At 43.4% G+C, this 13,618-nt stretch overlaps 1 protein-coding gene across 3 annotated transcripts in view; it reads left to right on the top strand.

Annotated features, from left to right (window-relative positions):
- Nucleotides 1-13,618, top strand: part of LOC130378554 (uncharacterized) — a 54,251-nt gene that overhangs the window by 1,178 nt on the left and 39,455 nt on the right. For all 3 annotated transcript variants that reach the window (XM_056585292.1, XM_056585291.1, XM_056585293.1), the window contains exons 2-5: nucleotides 164-297; nucleotides 918-1,201; nucleotides 1,383-1,446; nucleotides 12,040-12,322. In XM_056585292.1, the coding sequence (XP_056441267.1) occupies nucleotides 207-297; nucleotides 918-1,201; nucleotides 1,383-1,446; nucleotides 12,040-12,239 (639 nt within the window). In that variant the 5' untranslated portion in view covers nucleotides 164-206 and the 3' untranslated portion in view covers nucleotides 12,240-12,322. The remainder of the gene's footprint in view (nucleotides 1-163; nucleotides 298-917; nucleotides 1,202-1,382; nucleotides 1,447-12,039; nucleotides 12,323-13,618) is intronic.

The raw sequence follows: 13,618 nt of genomic DNA, 5'->3' as shown, positions 1-13,618 counted from the left end.
TAAACAAATCAAGGATGTAATATCATTTCATAGAACTAATTTTAAGTATTAGGCTAATGTAATTCACTAAACATGCTTATCTTATATCTTCTTACAACTTGCTGCTGGACTATATACAATGTTACAAATGTAGTACTAATTTAACTTTGTTGTCTCTACGCAGGCCAGCTCATCAAGTGCTTCCATTCAGCAGCTTCTCTCAAGGGATGTCGCCTGCCAGACATAACACCTGGAAACGCATACTTGTAGGCACACAGCTATCCTTAAAGTCTTTGCAGCCCCATTTTAAAAGTGAAGGTGTGTACTTTCCTCATTGAGCCTTTTTTTTTCTTTGATGTAGTAGATTCTAGATGGCATAGATTCTAGGCTGATGCTAGATTCTATCTGCGCTAAAAAGCCTGGTCCTCTTTTGAAAAGCATCAGGACCAGCGCCCTGCTAAAACACGAGTCAAACTTGGGAGTTGCATTTCAAAGATGGAATCAGTCAAGAGCCCAGAAGGGTTTCAAGACAGATGCCACATGAGCTGGTTTATCATTCTCAAACATCAATGAATTCATAATGTATGAATGTTAGCTGATCAGCTTAGAGGGAAGGACTCGTTGCTTTTTAGTGTCCAAATAGAATTATTGTGCTTGCCTCGCATGTCATGTTGTGATCAGATCACTTTGCGCTAGTGTTCGTTGAGTGTCCTTAACCTGGCCCACCACTTGAGCTTTGAGTCTATGGAGGAGGATGCTGGAGGAGACGTCCCTCTCCAAAACTGTGAATCTTTGTAAGCAGTACACATTTTAAACCCTCTGTGTCAATGTTGCATTCATTTAAAGAGTTTCTTTCACTTGTACAAATACACAATGCCTCCCTTTATGCAAATAATGTATCAAAACGATTACTTTTTCCTTTTTTTCTCCCTCTGCAGAAGACCTCGATGCCTTTGGAGACCGTAGCACGCAGCGTGGCGCCACCTCAGAGAGTCTGGGTGTGGATGCCCCTGGCTCCTCCCACATGTCCAGTCACAGCGGGGAGCTGAAGATTCTGAGCGTCTACGGTAAAGGGGAGGGCCCTTTGGCGACGGACGGCCATGACAACCTCTTCACCGCGTCAGAAGTGGAGCCCCTGAACTCGCTGTCTGCGGACCACAGCGCGGCCAAGAGCCTGGAGCGCGGCGAGCGGCTGGTCTGCCGCGAGGAGCTGAGTGTGCAGGTTGGAAATAATCTTCTCATTCGCCATCCAAAAGAGAGGCTTCCTCTGTTACAACTCCAGCACACACCCTTATAAAGCATACACCTTTCATGAATCAATGAGTCGTAAGTGGGGATTAACAACTATTCTGTGCCAATGAAAGAATGTCTTTTCTGTGTTTCCTTCTTTATGTGGAAAGCAGCAGACCCCAGACACCATTTCAATCAAGGTTGAAGAGGATATTGGTGGAGGCATGCCTGCTGTAGGTTAGTAATACACATTGCATACATGCAAGCTAGGGCTGGGCGATTTTTTCGGTTTAATCGATTAATTTGCATTTTTTCTTTCCTACGGTTTGTGAAATGGCTGAACCGAAAAATCGCGATTTAAAAACAGTTCTAGACTCTTCCGATTTGTTTTGCTGAATAGACTCCGTAGTAGCCTCCTCTCTCACTTTCCAGAACGCGCGCAAAACTCAGCCTACTGCAATCACATTCACCTCGCCCCCGACAGACTTGGGGGAGAGCCGGGTCGATTGAAACACTTTTCAGTTAAACGTCTTTTGCAAAGATGACGTTATGTATACAAATAATTTGTGATCAACAACTCACATGTGTGTTCTCTTAGTTACAAGCAGTGGTGTAGTCTACGTGATACGCAGGTATACGCCGTATACCCACTAGGAACGCACCAGGATTTGCGTATACCCACTTAAAAATGTGCACGGATACGTATCAATCGTCTTGTGACAGATCTTTCACTTCTGTGTTTATTTTTCGGAAATATCGGTTTGGTATAACTGCAATAAAATACTTTAAGCAGGGGAAGTTATCTCCTACATTCACCATTCATAAAATTCCCGCTGCGCGCTCGCGCTCTGCCCTGTCTCTGTTACGAAGCGCGAAGCTGCCCCTGCATCTCTGCACGTTAGTTAGCGGGCCGAGCCCCTCCTTCTCGCGTGTGCGTGCGTGCGTGCGTGCGTGCGTGCGTGCGTGCGTGCGTGCGTGCGTGCGTGCGTGTGTGTGTGTGTGTGTCCAGTCCTCCCATATTAATGTGTAAACCACATAATAAGTAGTCAACAGAAGACAATGTTTTAATCCCACTTTATATCTCCTTGTTACTTTTAGATGAGGACCCCTGGCCAGCCTTTCAGGCTGGGTGTCAGGCTAGGGAATTTAAAAACAGGCATCCTTGGTTAGAGTGGAGGGAAAAAAAGTTATAGGTAAATGTCAGCCAACATACAGTTGGTATACACAATTTAAATTCATAATGTTAATCACTATGCAAATGAGAGTATAGCTAATTCATGGTCATTTTTAAGGGGCAGTAATTTCACACTTTTACACAATTAAATTACTGTATGGTATGTTAGATAACAACAGTAAGAGCTCAAATTAGAGCAATTGAAAGAGTGAAACATTAGTCTCCTGTCATCTCCTTCTCATGCACTGGTTAGCCATGGATGTAAACAGTTCATTCAATTATTCTGAGTAGATGTTGTCCTTGTTTAGCATGTGCTATTGCTACTATAGATATACAAAGGACAACTTGTCATTTTTGTGTTCTATTTGTTCATACTGTTATTAAAACTGATAAACCTACTCAGCTTTCCATGATTGTTGATAATCGTGATACTCTTAAATCAGCGGGTTGTAGACCCCTGCGTTGGTGAGTGTGGTGCGACACCCCATAAGCGCCACACACGTACATGGGTTTCAATGGAATTTGTTTAGAGAAAAACAGAAAAAATAAATCGAGGTTTAAATCGAAAATCGTCCATTAGTTAGAAAAAATTGAGATTTTATTTTTAGGCCAAATCGCCCAGCCCTAATGCAAGCAAACAACCTGGATCAACTGAGAATGTACTGGATTCTAACTGCGCTGAAAAGCCTGGTCCTCTTTGGAAAAGCATCATGACCAGCGCCCTGTTAAACACGAGTCAAACTTGGGAGTTGTATTTCAAAGATGGAATCAGTCAAGGGCCCAGAAGGGTTTCAAGACAGATGCCACATGAGCTGGTTTATTATTCTCAAAGATCAATGAATTCACAATTTATGAATGTTAACTGATCAGCTTACAGGGAAGGACACGTTGTCACTTGTGCTGTGTTCCAATAACCATACTTCCATGAGTACCCTTAAACGTAGTACACTATCCACACTCACTAAGTGCGCTATTTTTCAGAGGTCAGTGTTGTTCCAAATCGAATGCTCCGTGGTGAACTAACCGGAAATTACGATCACGATTGCGGCCGCGGCTCCTCCCCCGCAATAAACATCCCGCTTTGATCGGTGAACTCTTTACGCCTAGCAGCTATGAAAATCTATAAAAACTACAAAATGACTCCATTAATGCAGGCTATGTGGAAAATGCGCAGACTTTGGCTTAGCCTGGTTCCGCCCTCTTCCGCTACGTAGCTAAGAGTGCTGCCGTTGTTGAGTACGAAATGTGTAAATCGATCCACACTTCGCCATTTGACCGTTTTGAGTACAACATCCGGGTCCTTTCAGTACACTTATTTTCGCCCGATCTGAATCGGAACGCCCTACGTACTCATACTAAGGCTAGTAAGTACGGATAGTATGGATATTGGAACACAGCATTGTTATCGTCAAAATAGAATAATGCCGCTTTTCCACTGCATGGTACCAGCTCGACACGACTCGACTCGACTCAGCTCGCCTTTTTTGCGTTTCCACCGCGATCTAGTACCTCAAGTGGCTGCTTTTTCTAGTACCGCCTCGCTCTAGGTTCCAAGCGGCTGAGCCGATGCTAAAAGGTGACGTCGGCAGACGGCCGGCCACTGATTGGCCAGAGAGTGTGACGAAGTCACGAGAGCGACATGGCAACCATGCTGGTAACGATAGAACAGCCATAGTAGCGCCGCAGCCAACATATTCCACTTCTTCAACATGCCAGCTAATAATACGAACACGAATACCATCGCATCGATGTTCTCCATTGTTGTTATGTGGGTTCTGTCCATGTGTGGGTTACGTAGGTGTTGTTTGCGTCGCGTACAAAAATACGTCACGGCCCTTTCGCGCAGACGACCCCGCCCACGTCCCGGAGGTACTATTTGCGGTGGAAAAGCACCCGCGCTGCTACCGTGTCGAGTCGTGTCGAGTCGTGTCGTGTCGAGTCGAGCTACATGTGCGGTGGAAAAGCGGCATAAGTGCGCTTGTCTCTCATGTCATGTTGTGCTCAGATCATTTTGCGCTGGTGTTCGTTCAGTGTCCTCCACCTGGCCCCTGCTTGTGCTTTGAGTCTAGGGGGGAGGGTGCTGGACATTGGCGTCAGTTTGGTTTGAAATGTGCTGGGGACAGAGACGCATTCGGAAGTGCATTTTTAGAAGTGCTGGCTACAATGAGGATGCACTCCTGTTTCTCTCTTTAGAATAGGAATAGAATAGAAATAGAATAGAATAGAAAGCCTTTTGTCATTGCACGAGTCAAGTACAACGACATTTTTAGTAAGCTTTCCCAATTGGTGCATTCGAGAAAATAAATAAATATATAAATAGAACAAGAACAACAGTATACCAAATAGAAATGTAAATAATGTATAATAAATAATAAAGTAAAGTACAATACAGCAGTGGGAGGTTAGGGGGGGGTCAGTCAGTCGGGGGTCAGTGCATGTGTGTGTTCAGGGTGGATACAGCTTTTGGGAAGAAGCTGTCTCTGAACCGTGAAGACCTGGTTCTGATGGACCTATAGCGCCTGCCTGAGGGCATCAGGTTGAACAGGTGAAAGCCAGGGTGTGCGCTGTCCTTTGTGATTCTCTCCGCTCTGCTTAGGCAGCGGGAGATGTATATGTCCTTCAGGGAGGGCAGGGGGCAGCCAGTGATCCTCTGTGCGGTGTTTACTAGGCCTGCAGCGGATTCGAATTGTATCCGAATCCGTTCGGTTCGTTTACCACAGTTCGGAGCATTCTGGAGATCCGAGGATTTCAGTTTAATGAAGGCATTGCCTTATGTAGCGTATTTTGCCTACTGTAGCCTACGTCCGATACAAAAGGGTGTTTAGGACCCAGCGGAATGCATTCTCTCCAGTGCTGCCCGAGCCAATGAGGTAGCTGTAATAGGTTGTTTTCTGAAGTTCAAGCGCACGATTCCTATATATAATTGATACAATTATATTCTAAATATACGGGAGATAAATACAAACGGGTGATAAGCGGGATAACGGCCTTCGAGGTCGACCGGTTCGATGGAAATAATGGACAGGTAGAGGCAACTCTGGCTTCATGCTGCGCTCGTCGCCAGAGTTCTAAACCTCGTCGGCCGTTATCGCTTACATGTTACACTCAGTGCACCATGTTTTCAAATGCATTTAGGGGAACATTTATTGCACAAACAAGCCTTGCAAGTTATCTGATTGCAGTCAATTAACACATTGCAAATAGCCTGTGGGTCTCATTCATTTTTGTGTTTCTCCCCCAAACCCTCCGTCAAAAAAAAGTCCGCCTTTTTACTACCACGGACATGATCCTAATCCGAACCGTATCCGAAACCGAGGCCCAAAACGGTTATCTGAACCGAACCGTGGACACACTGATCCGTTTCACCCCTAGTGTTTACCACTCCCTGGAGTTTCTTCCGCTCTGCCTCAGTGCACTGTGAAAACCACACTGAGATGCAGAACGTCAGAACCTTTAGTGCCGATAATGAAAGTTTCTGAAAGACGGCATAACCATGTAGCTAATTACTAAGGAATAAAATGTATACAAAATCTGTCTGGCACGTTTTATGAAGAAAACGTTTTCAAAAAGCATCGGACATATTACCCACTATATTGTGCTCCATGTATCCAATGTCGACAACGTGACATGATATGGCTAAGCTAACAACATAAACAAGAGGAGCTAGGAAAGGAATTTAACTGCGTGTTTAAGTTCAGAAGGGCCAAGGTGTGGCTACACAAAGCACTACAAAAATCGTAGCCTATCACATCAGGAGCTGGCTGTTCTCAATTCACAACACGCATTCCATCAAAACTAGCCTACATCAGGCATTCTGACCAAAACTCATGAACTCCCCCCCTGAATTATTCCAGAATTCCAGAATGACAAAAAGTCACTTAGTGTCAACAAGACTGACTCCACCGACTATCAATTGCAAGTTAAAACAGCCGACCACTTGAGTGCAAAAACACAAAAGACCTCGCCACAACACCAGCAAATCTTAAGCAATAAATATCGCGTCTTACCTTTATTTATGTGGCAGTGGTCTGCAGATGCATCCCGTGGTGTAGCATACCACAAATCCATTTAGTTCAACAGGTTATCGTTCTGATACTGTCCATGGTACTAGCAACCTGCTCTGGTGCTTCTTACCTATGTATTCAGGCTAAAATGACTTGATTGCCTGATGCCTCATCATCCCAGCCAAAGAGTATTGGTATTATTAGTAATGGCTACTTGCCAAATCGAAAAAATAACTTCACAGTGTGTCTTTTTCCAATGTATTTGTTATCATTCGTAGCGTTGATCAGCAGAGAAATAATTTGCCAAAGTCGTTGACGCCGCTTAGCAACCGAATACGAATGTAGTCTACAGCATTGAGAAGAGCTGTGTAATAAGTAAGGGATAATGTATAGAATGCCGGTTATTATCGGGAAAATAAGCACCAACAGGGCGAACAGGACACTGACGCGCAGCGAGGGTAATATGCTTCGGGGTCATCCCTATGTTCCCCGGGTTCTATGATCCCAGTTTTTCCCAAAAAGGGTCCTATGTTCCCCTGTAGCCATACATACCGGGGAGCATAGGACCCTTTTGGGGAAAAGCGGGTAACATGGAACCCTTTTCTGGGAAAAGGCTCCTATGTTCCCCGCAATCTATCAATCTTTAAAGTTATTTAAACTTTGACGCGACATTCGCGTGATGACAGGCAATCGGCTTTCAAAAGCCTGGCCACTGAGTGACATGTGTAACGTAACAGCCAATCAGCGTTCAACCGGCCAACTCAGTGCAGTGCAGTCCGGGTGAACTGCAGCATGGAGGAGAAAGTGATTGTTACCGTTTGCGACTCCCGGAGCACTTTATATGATAGTATATACTAGGGATGTTAAACGACTCGTTTTCTGTGAGTCGACGTGTAGGAGGCATAAATCGAAAAATCGATCGATTTCTTCTCTTTATTTCTGCAGCAGTTGCAGAGCTCAAAGGATCTGCGCATTCCTTTAAGACAGCAGCCCAGTTGGCCCACCCGTCCTATTTCAAAGGTTGCTATCAGGAGCACACCAATAATGCATTTTTTTAATGAAGTTAAGTTGATATAAAAATGATGATAAACAAAATATCAAAGAGCAGGATTGTGAACCTGTAAATTCCCAATAGGCAAAATGTGTCGGCGTTGTTTTAATTAGGAACGGCAGTTGATGATGCGTGCCTCCCCTTTGCAACGAAATTGTTTAACTGTACGTCCACACCAGGAGCGACCAAAGCGTCAAAGACGCTTTGGTCGCTCACAATGTTTCGCTGCGAATTTTTCTGTTCGCTTTGGTCGCTCAAGTCGCTCATGACGTACAATTCAATTATGCAGACGCATTTAAAGGAGCCGTATGCGTTTAGTAGGCCCTACAGACAGCCATATCAAATAGTGAACTCTCCCATACACCTTGGCCATATTGCCGAGACGGTTTTGCTTGTTCGATAAAGTGCTTCGACAACAAGTAGGACAGTGATTCCCCCCAATGTAAAAAAAATCCTAAAATGTAGGCTAATTACAACCGAGAACAAAAAACCCTGCGTGCTGTAGTAGTTGAAATATGTTTCACTGATCTGGATCTGCAAATCATGATCTGCACTCATTCGTCGCATTCAAAACAAATAGACATTGGCGCACATGGCTAATTTGCATACGTGCACAGGACTGGTTGGCTCCGCAAGGCAAATAATGGAACATATCTATCTATCTAGGCCTTTCTGTCTATCTATCTATCTATCAACGCGTGTCTATTTTTAATGTGATGTATTGTGTGTATGTCCAGTCAGACTTGTTCTGTGTGGTCTTGTAGGCTACTGTCCTGTGTGGGACGAACCACCTAAATGGATTCCCGACGATTTGTGTCGTTTGGTATTAATAAAGACTTGACTATCTATCTATCTAGACTATTTAATTAAAAATTATTCACCTCAGGCTCCGTGAATAGTGGGGAATAGAGGGATAAAAGACAAGAGATATATCCCTTGTCATTTATCCCTCGTCTTGTCGATTAGTTTGTTTATGTGACGATTTCAAATACTTTTTTGGTTTTGTTTAAAGCATGCTACACGCGATTGGTTGGTTAGATTGGTGGCATGTAGAGCAAATTATAATGATTCCCGCTTAAATACGAACGTTCTAGATGTAGCCTATAAATACTCCCGCTTATCATCACTTGATATCCAAACCACTATGGCGTTTCGATCTCTGAACTGAAAAAGGGTGGGTTCGTACAACACCGGGTGCCCAGTTACAGCCGCGATTAATACTTCAGCCGACATTTTGTTCAGTGAGTGAATAAAGGTAGGTAGGAACCAAAGTGCCTGCCGATGTTCCCTGGGATCCACGCAAGCGAAGAGCGTCTACATTCCGATTGGCTGTCAGTGTTTGGTCGCTGAAGCGAATAATAGTCATTTGCATAAAGTTAAAAAGTTTTCAACTTCTTTTTGACGCTCTGGTCGCTCAACTTTGGTCGCTGGTAGCGTTGGTCGCTTTGGTCGCTCTGGTCGCTCTTGCCCATAGAAAGTGAATGACTTCCGGCGATTTGGTCGCTCAATTCGCTTCTGGTGTGGACGGACAGTGAAGTCGCACATAAAACCATTTAATTTAACAGAAGCTACACCCACTAAAACAGATAATCCAGTCCCCTCTACTACGCTCATGGGCAGCATATCTCCGGCTATCATCTTAGCTAGCAACCCGCTGATTCTTTTAGCCCGGCGGCTATCACAGGATCTCACCGTAAAGTTTGCGATGCTGCCTTGCTGGCTGAAAGGCTTGGGATCAGTGGTGTAGTCCAGGGTATACGCGGGTATACGGCGTATACCCACTTATTTTTCAGTCAGCATTGCGTATACCCACTTCTAAACCCCCCCCAGATGCGCACCATTCAGTAGTATCTGCAAGCGAAATCGCGCACTTTTACCCGGTGAAGCCATGACCCACGCTACTCTGCAACTTATTGGCCAATACTCGCTGCCTTTACTGATTAGATTGGTTAACTGTAGGCATGACGACGAATGAGCCAATCGGAGGGAGAGAAAGGCGGGTCATGCCGAAGTAAATATCGCGAAAGACTAATTTACTTTTACAAGTTTACTTTAAATGATTTTCTATAATAATCCGGTAAAATGAAGCGAGCTATCCAAACAAAAATTTCATTTGACAATTTCAAACGTCCTCGCGAATCAATATCAGCCAGCAGCTCAGCAGTTAATGTTAGCGATCGTACACCGGTACAGTTACCGTCGACGCCCGCTCTGCCCCCCGCCCCCGTGGGAGAGGAGGCTGTTTGAGACCTGGTTGAAGAGCCATCGGGCTGCCTCTTCTGTGCGTTCTAGACAGTGCAGTGTGAAAACTCCTGCAGAAAGCAAGTCTGTCTGGAATATACTGTAGTATGATCATGGTTAGAAACCCAGTACTGGGCTCAGAGAGCATATCACAGTTGATGTGTTGTAAATGCATTTATTTAAAAAATTGAATTGAATTAAATATTGTTGTTTTGTTACATATATTTTTTTGTTGAATAATTTGAATGATGATGTACAATCATCATATGATATTTATATATATATTGATATTATACATATCTAACGAGATGATTGTTGTGGAAGAGAAATAATCTAATGTTTAATCTAAGGTGAAATATGAATAAGGATGCAGTATCACTGAAATGACTTTAGTATGTTATTTATTTAAATAACATACTACATAAGTAGTATGTTATTTAAATAAATGTTCAAAAAATTACTGAAACACCATGTTTGCCTCATCTATATTTTACATTCATGCTGGCTGCCTGTGTGACCAGTAATACCTACTGCTCCTGATCAAGTCATGTTAATTTCATAATAGTGGCACACTCTGGCCCATGCTATGTGTTGCGAATCAGCTGTTCAAAGACACCGTTTACAAAAGAAATTACTGATTTGCCATGTGAGAGAATAAGTGTCATTCCAGGAATAAGGAATAGTTGTCTCTCACTAGTCTGTGGGCCAGTATTTGTTTAGTCATTTCATAATCCTTCCTCCCTGAGATCAAGCAGCAGAAATTATGTGCCAATGTAAGTAAACTAAAAAGAGTAGTCTCAAATATCACTGTTTCTAAAAAAAGGGTGTTTTTCTGGGCTGCGTTAAAAAAAGGGCAAACATTTAGAGTATACCCACTTCTCCAGGGACCACTACACCACTGCATGAGCTGGTTTATTATTCTCAAAGATCAATGAACTCAAAATGTATAAATGTTAGCTGATCAGCTTACAGGGAAGGACACGTTGTCACTTGCTATTGTCAAAATAGAATAATTGCGCTTGTCTCGCATGTCATGCTCAGATCATTTTGCGCTGGTGTTCGTTCGGTGTCCTCCACCTGGCCCCCGCTTGAGCTTTGAGTCTAGGGGGGAGGGTGCTGGAGGAGACATCCCTCTCCAAAACTCTGAATCTTTGTCTGCAGTACACATTTTAAACCCTCGGTCTCAATGTTACATAAACATTAGGGCTGTAACAATAAACCAACTCACGATTCGGTTTGGATCAAGATTTTTAACCCACTGTTCGATACATCCCACGATTTTTTTTTAATCTTAAACAACACTTAATTGGAACACTGATCAGATTTGAACAGAAAGAATACTATTAATGTATCGCTACATTAATAAATAAATAACCAAAGATTGCTGTTGGAGGATGCTTGCAGGTAGGCAAAAACCCTCAACTAGTTTTGTGGTTTAGTCAAATATCCTATTATAGATTCTTATTAGGCTATGTAGCTTAATTAATGACATAATCAGGCCGGATAGAATGCAACATGTTTAATAGCGTAACTTTCAAATAGATGGGGAAAAAACATGAACGTCTAATTCGCGATAACGAGGGTGTGTGTGTGTGTGTGTGTGTGTGTGTGTGTGTGTGTGTGTGTGTGTGTGTGTGTGTGTGTGTGTGTGTGTGTGTGTGTGTGTGTGTGTGTGTGTGTGTGTGTGTGTGTGTGTGTGTGTGTGTGTGTGTGTGTGTGTGTGTGTGTGTGTGTGTGACGTCAGCGAGTGAGTGGACGAGCGAGGAGAGCGAGCGGTAGCGTGTGCGTGTGTCTAGTGAAGAAACAAACGAGTCCGGTAGAATAAAGTACCCATCCTGTCAATCGGTGGCCGCTTCATTCCGACCTATAAGCAGACCAACTGCCGTTCAAAGCACACAAAACACTAGAGACAGGATCACACAGGCTATTTTTTCACATTTGTCCCACTCTGGATAAATGTCGTTCATATCGCATATGAGGACTTCGACGGCTGTGGAGAAATGCAATCCTCCGTAGCCACGGAGAGCGGTCATCACAGAGAGGGCATCTCGTCGCAGACTTACGGCATCGATAAGAGGGGGCGGTGTCAGCAGACTATTACTTAAACAGATTATTAGCAAATTTCCATCTGACAATTTGACCGGAGAGTTAGAAAGGGCGTATCGCGCTTGTGCCTTCTCACACCGCGAGACAGGTTTGTAGTTTTGAGTGTCGTGATTCCGGTTTCGATATGCATATCGTTACAGCCCTAATAAACATGCATTTCAAAAGTTTATTTCATGTGTACAAATACACACTTCCTCCTTTTATGCAAACAGTGCATCAATACAATTACTTGTTCTTTTTTTCTCCCTCTGCAGAAGACTGTGATGCCTTTGGAGACCGTAGCACGCAGCGCGGCGCCACCTCGGAGAGTCTGGGTGTGGACGCCCCTGGCTCCTCCCACATGTCCAGTCACAGCAGGGAGCTGAGGATCCTGAGCGTCTACGGTAAAGGGAGGGCCCACTGGCGGTGGACGGCCATGACAACCTCTTCACCGCGTCAGAAGTGGAGCCCCTGAACTCGCTGTCTGCGGACCACAGCGCGGCCAAGAGCCTGGAGCGCGGCGAGTGGCTGGTCCGCCACGAGGAGCTGAGTGTGCAGGTTGGAAATCATCTTCTTATTCAGCATCCAAATGAGAGGCGTCCTCTGTTACAACTCCAGCACACACCCCTAGAAAGCACACACCTCTATGATTTAATGAGTCGTAAGTGTAGCCTGGCTATTGCCAGACTCGTTGGTCTGGGGAAGCTGCTGTCATTTTCTTCAGCACAAGAGGCTTGATCAACGTGTTCAACTGACTCTGTGTGTTGCTAGACAGGTTTCAAAACATTTGCGCTCATATTGCCAAAGAAGAAATAACATAATACAGACTAGGGCTGCAACTAACGATTATTTTAATAATCGATTAATCTGTCGATTATTTTTTCGATTAATCGATGAATCGGATAGAAAAAAAAAAATATATAGGCTATATTTGAATTGCCGCATCTTTATTCAAAAACTGAACATTACTTCAAATTCACAGTGCAGACTGAAGTGTTAAAACACCAGTTTATTGCTCCAACGTCCCGGAACTATCAAAAGTAATATTAAATAATAAAAAGATTAAACAAACATAACTGGGATAACACAAAAAAAAAACATACAATGTATGATATACTTTTATATGTATAAGGGATGTCCATGGTTAACCGGTCAAACCTATTGCTACCATTTTCGAGACTCCTTGAACTAGAACTTGTATTATTGCTTTAATTGCTGATAAGATGATGATAGTTCAAGATAGGACATTAAACAGGTCATAATTCTATCTTGACTATTTTATATTACTGGGAAAACAAGTTTTCACCAAAATCTCAATTATTATTATTTTTTTACTGCTGCATTTGAACGCATCAATCATATTACTGAGCCGACCTGAACACATCACATTTGACACTGTTTGTGACCATTGGTTAGTTATTTTTTTTAAGCTAACTAGCTCTATATCCTGCCGATTTTAACATGGATTTAAAAACTGCATTACTATTTTTAACTGAGGGGACTTTCTACACCGTCCGGTTGTGTGATTACTACCGCTGCTTTGAATGACTGTTGATGCACGCGGTGCCGACTCCGAGCCCGTCTGCACAACGTCTGCAGCAGCAGCAGCTGACAGAGTTTTCGGTTGGACTAGACGGATACTGAGTTGAAGGAGTTTTTTTAACCCAAAGACAGTGAAGGTTGTCGTGGCAATTTCTGTATCAGATTTTGCGTCTAAGCAGATGAGATATTTAGATGCAAAAAGCACACAATACTGTTGACAATTAGTGGTTATATATATTTGTATTAAAAGTACGAACAAAGATACATCACAACATGCATCAACAAACAACATAACAGGCATACATTACAATA

The sequence above is a fragment of the Gadus chalcogrammus genome, unplaced genomic scaffold (assembly GCF_026213295.1).
Source record: "Gadus chalcogrammus isolate NIFS_2021 unplaced genomic scaffold, NIFS_Gcha_1.0 GACHA088, whole genome shotgun sequence".
NCBI classification, from domain to species: Eukaryota; Metazoa; Chordata; class Actinopteri; order Gadiformes; family Gadidae; genus Gadus; species Gadus chalcogrammus.
This window is presented reverse-complemented; position numbering and strand designations above follow the sequence as displayed.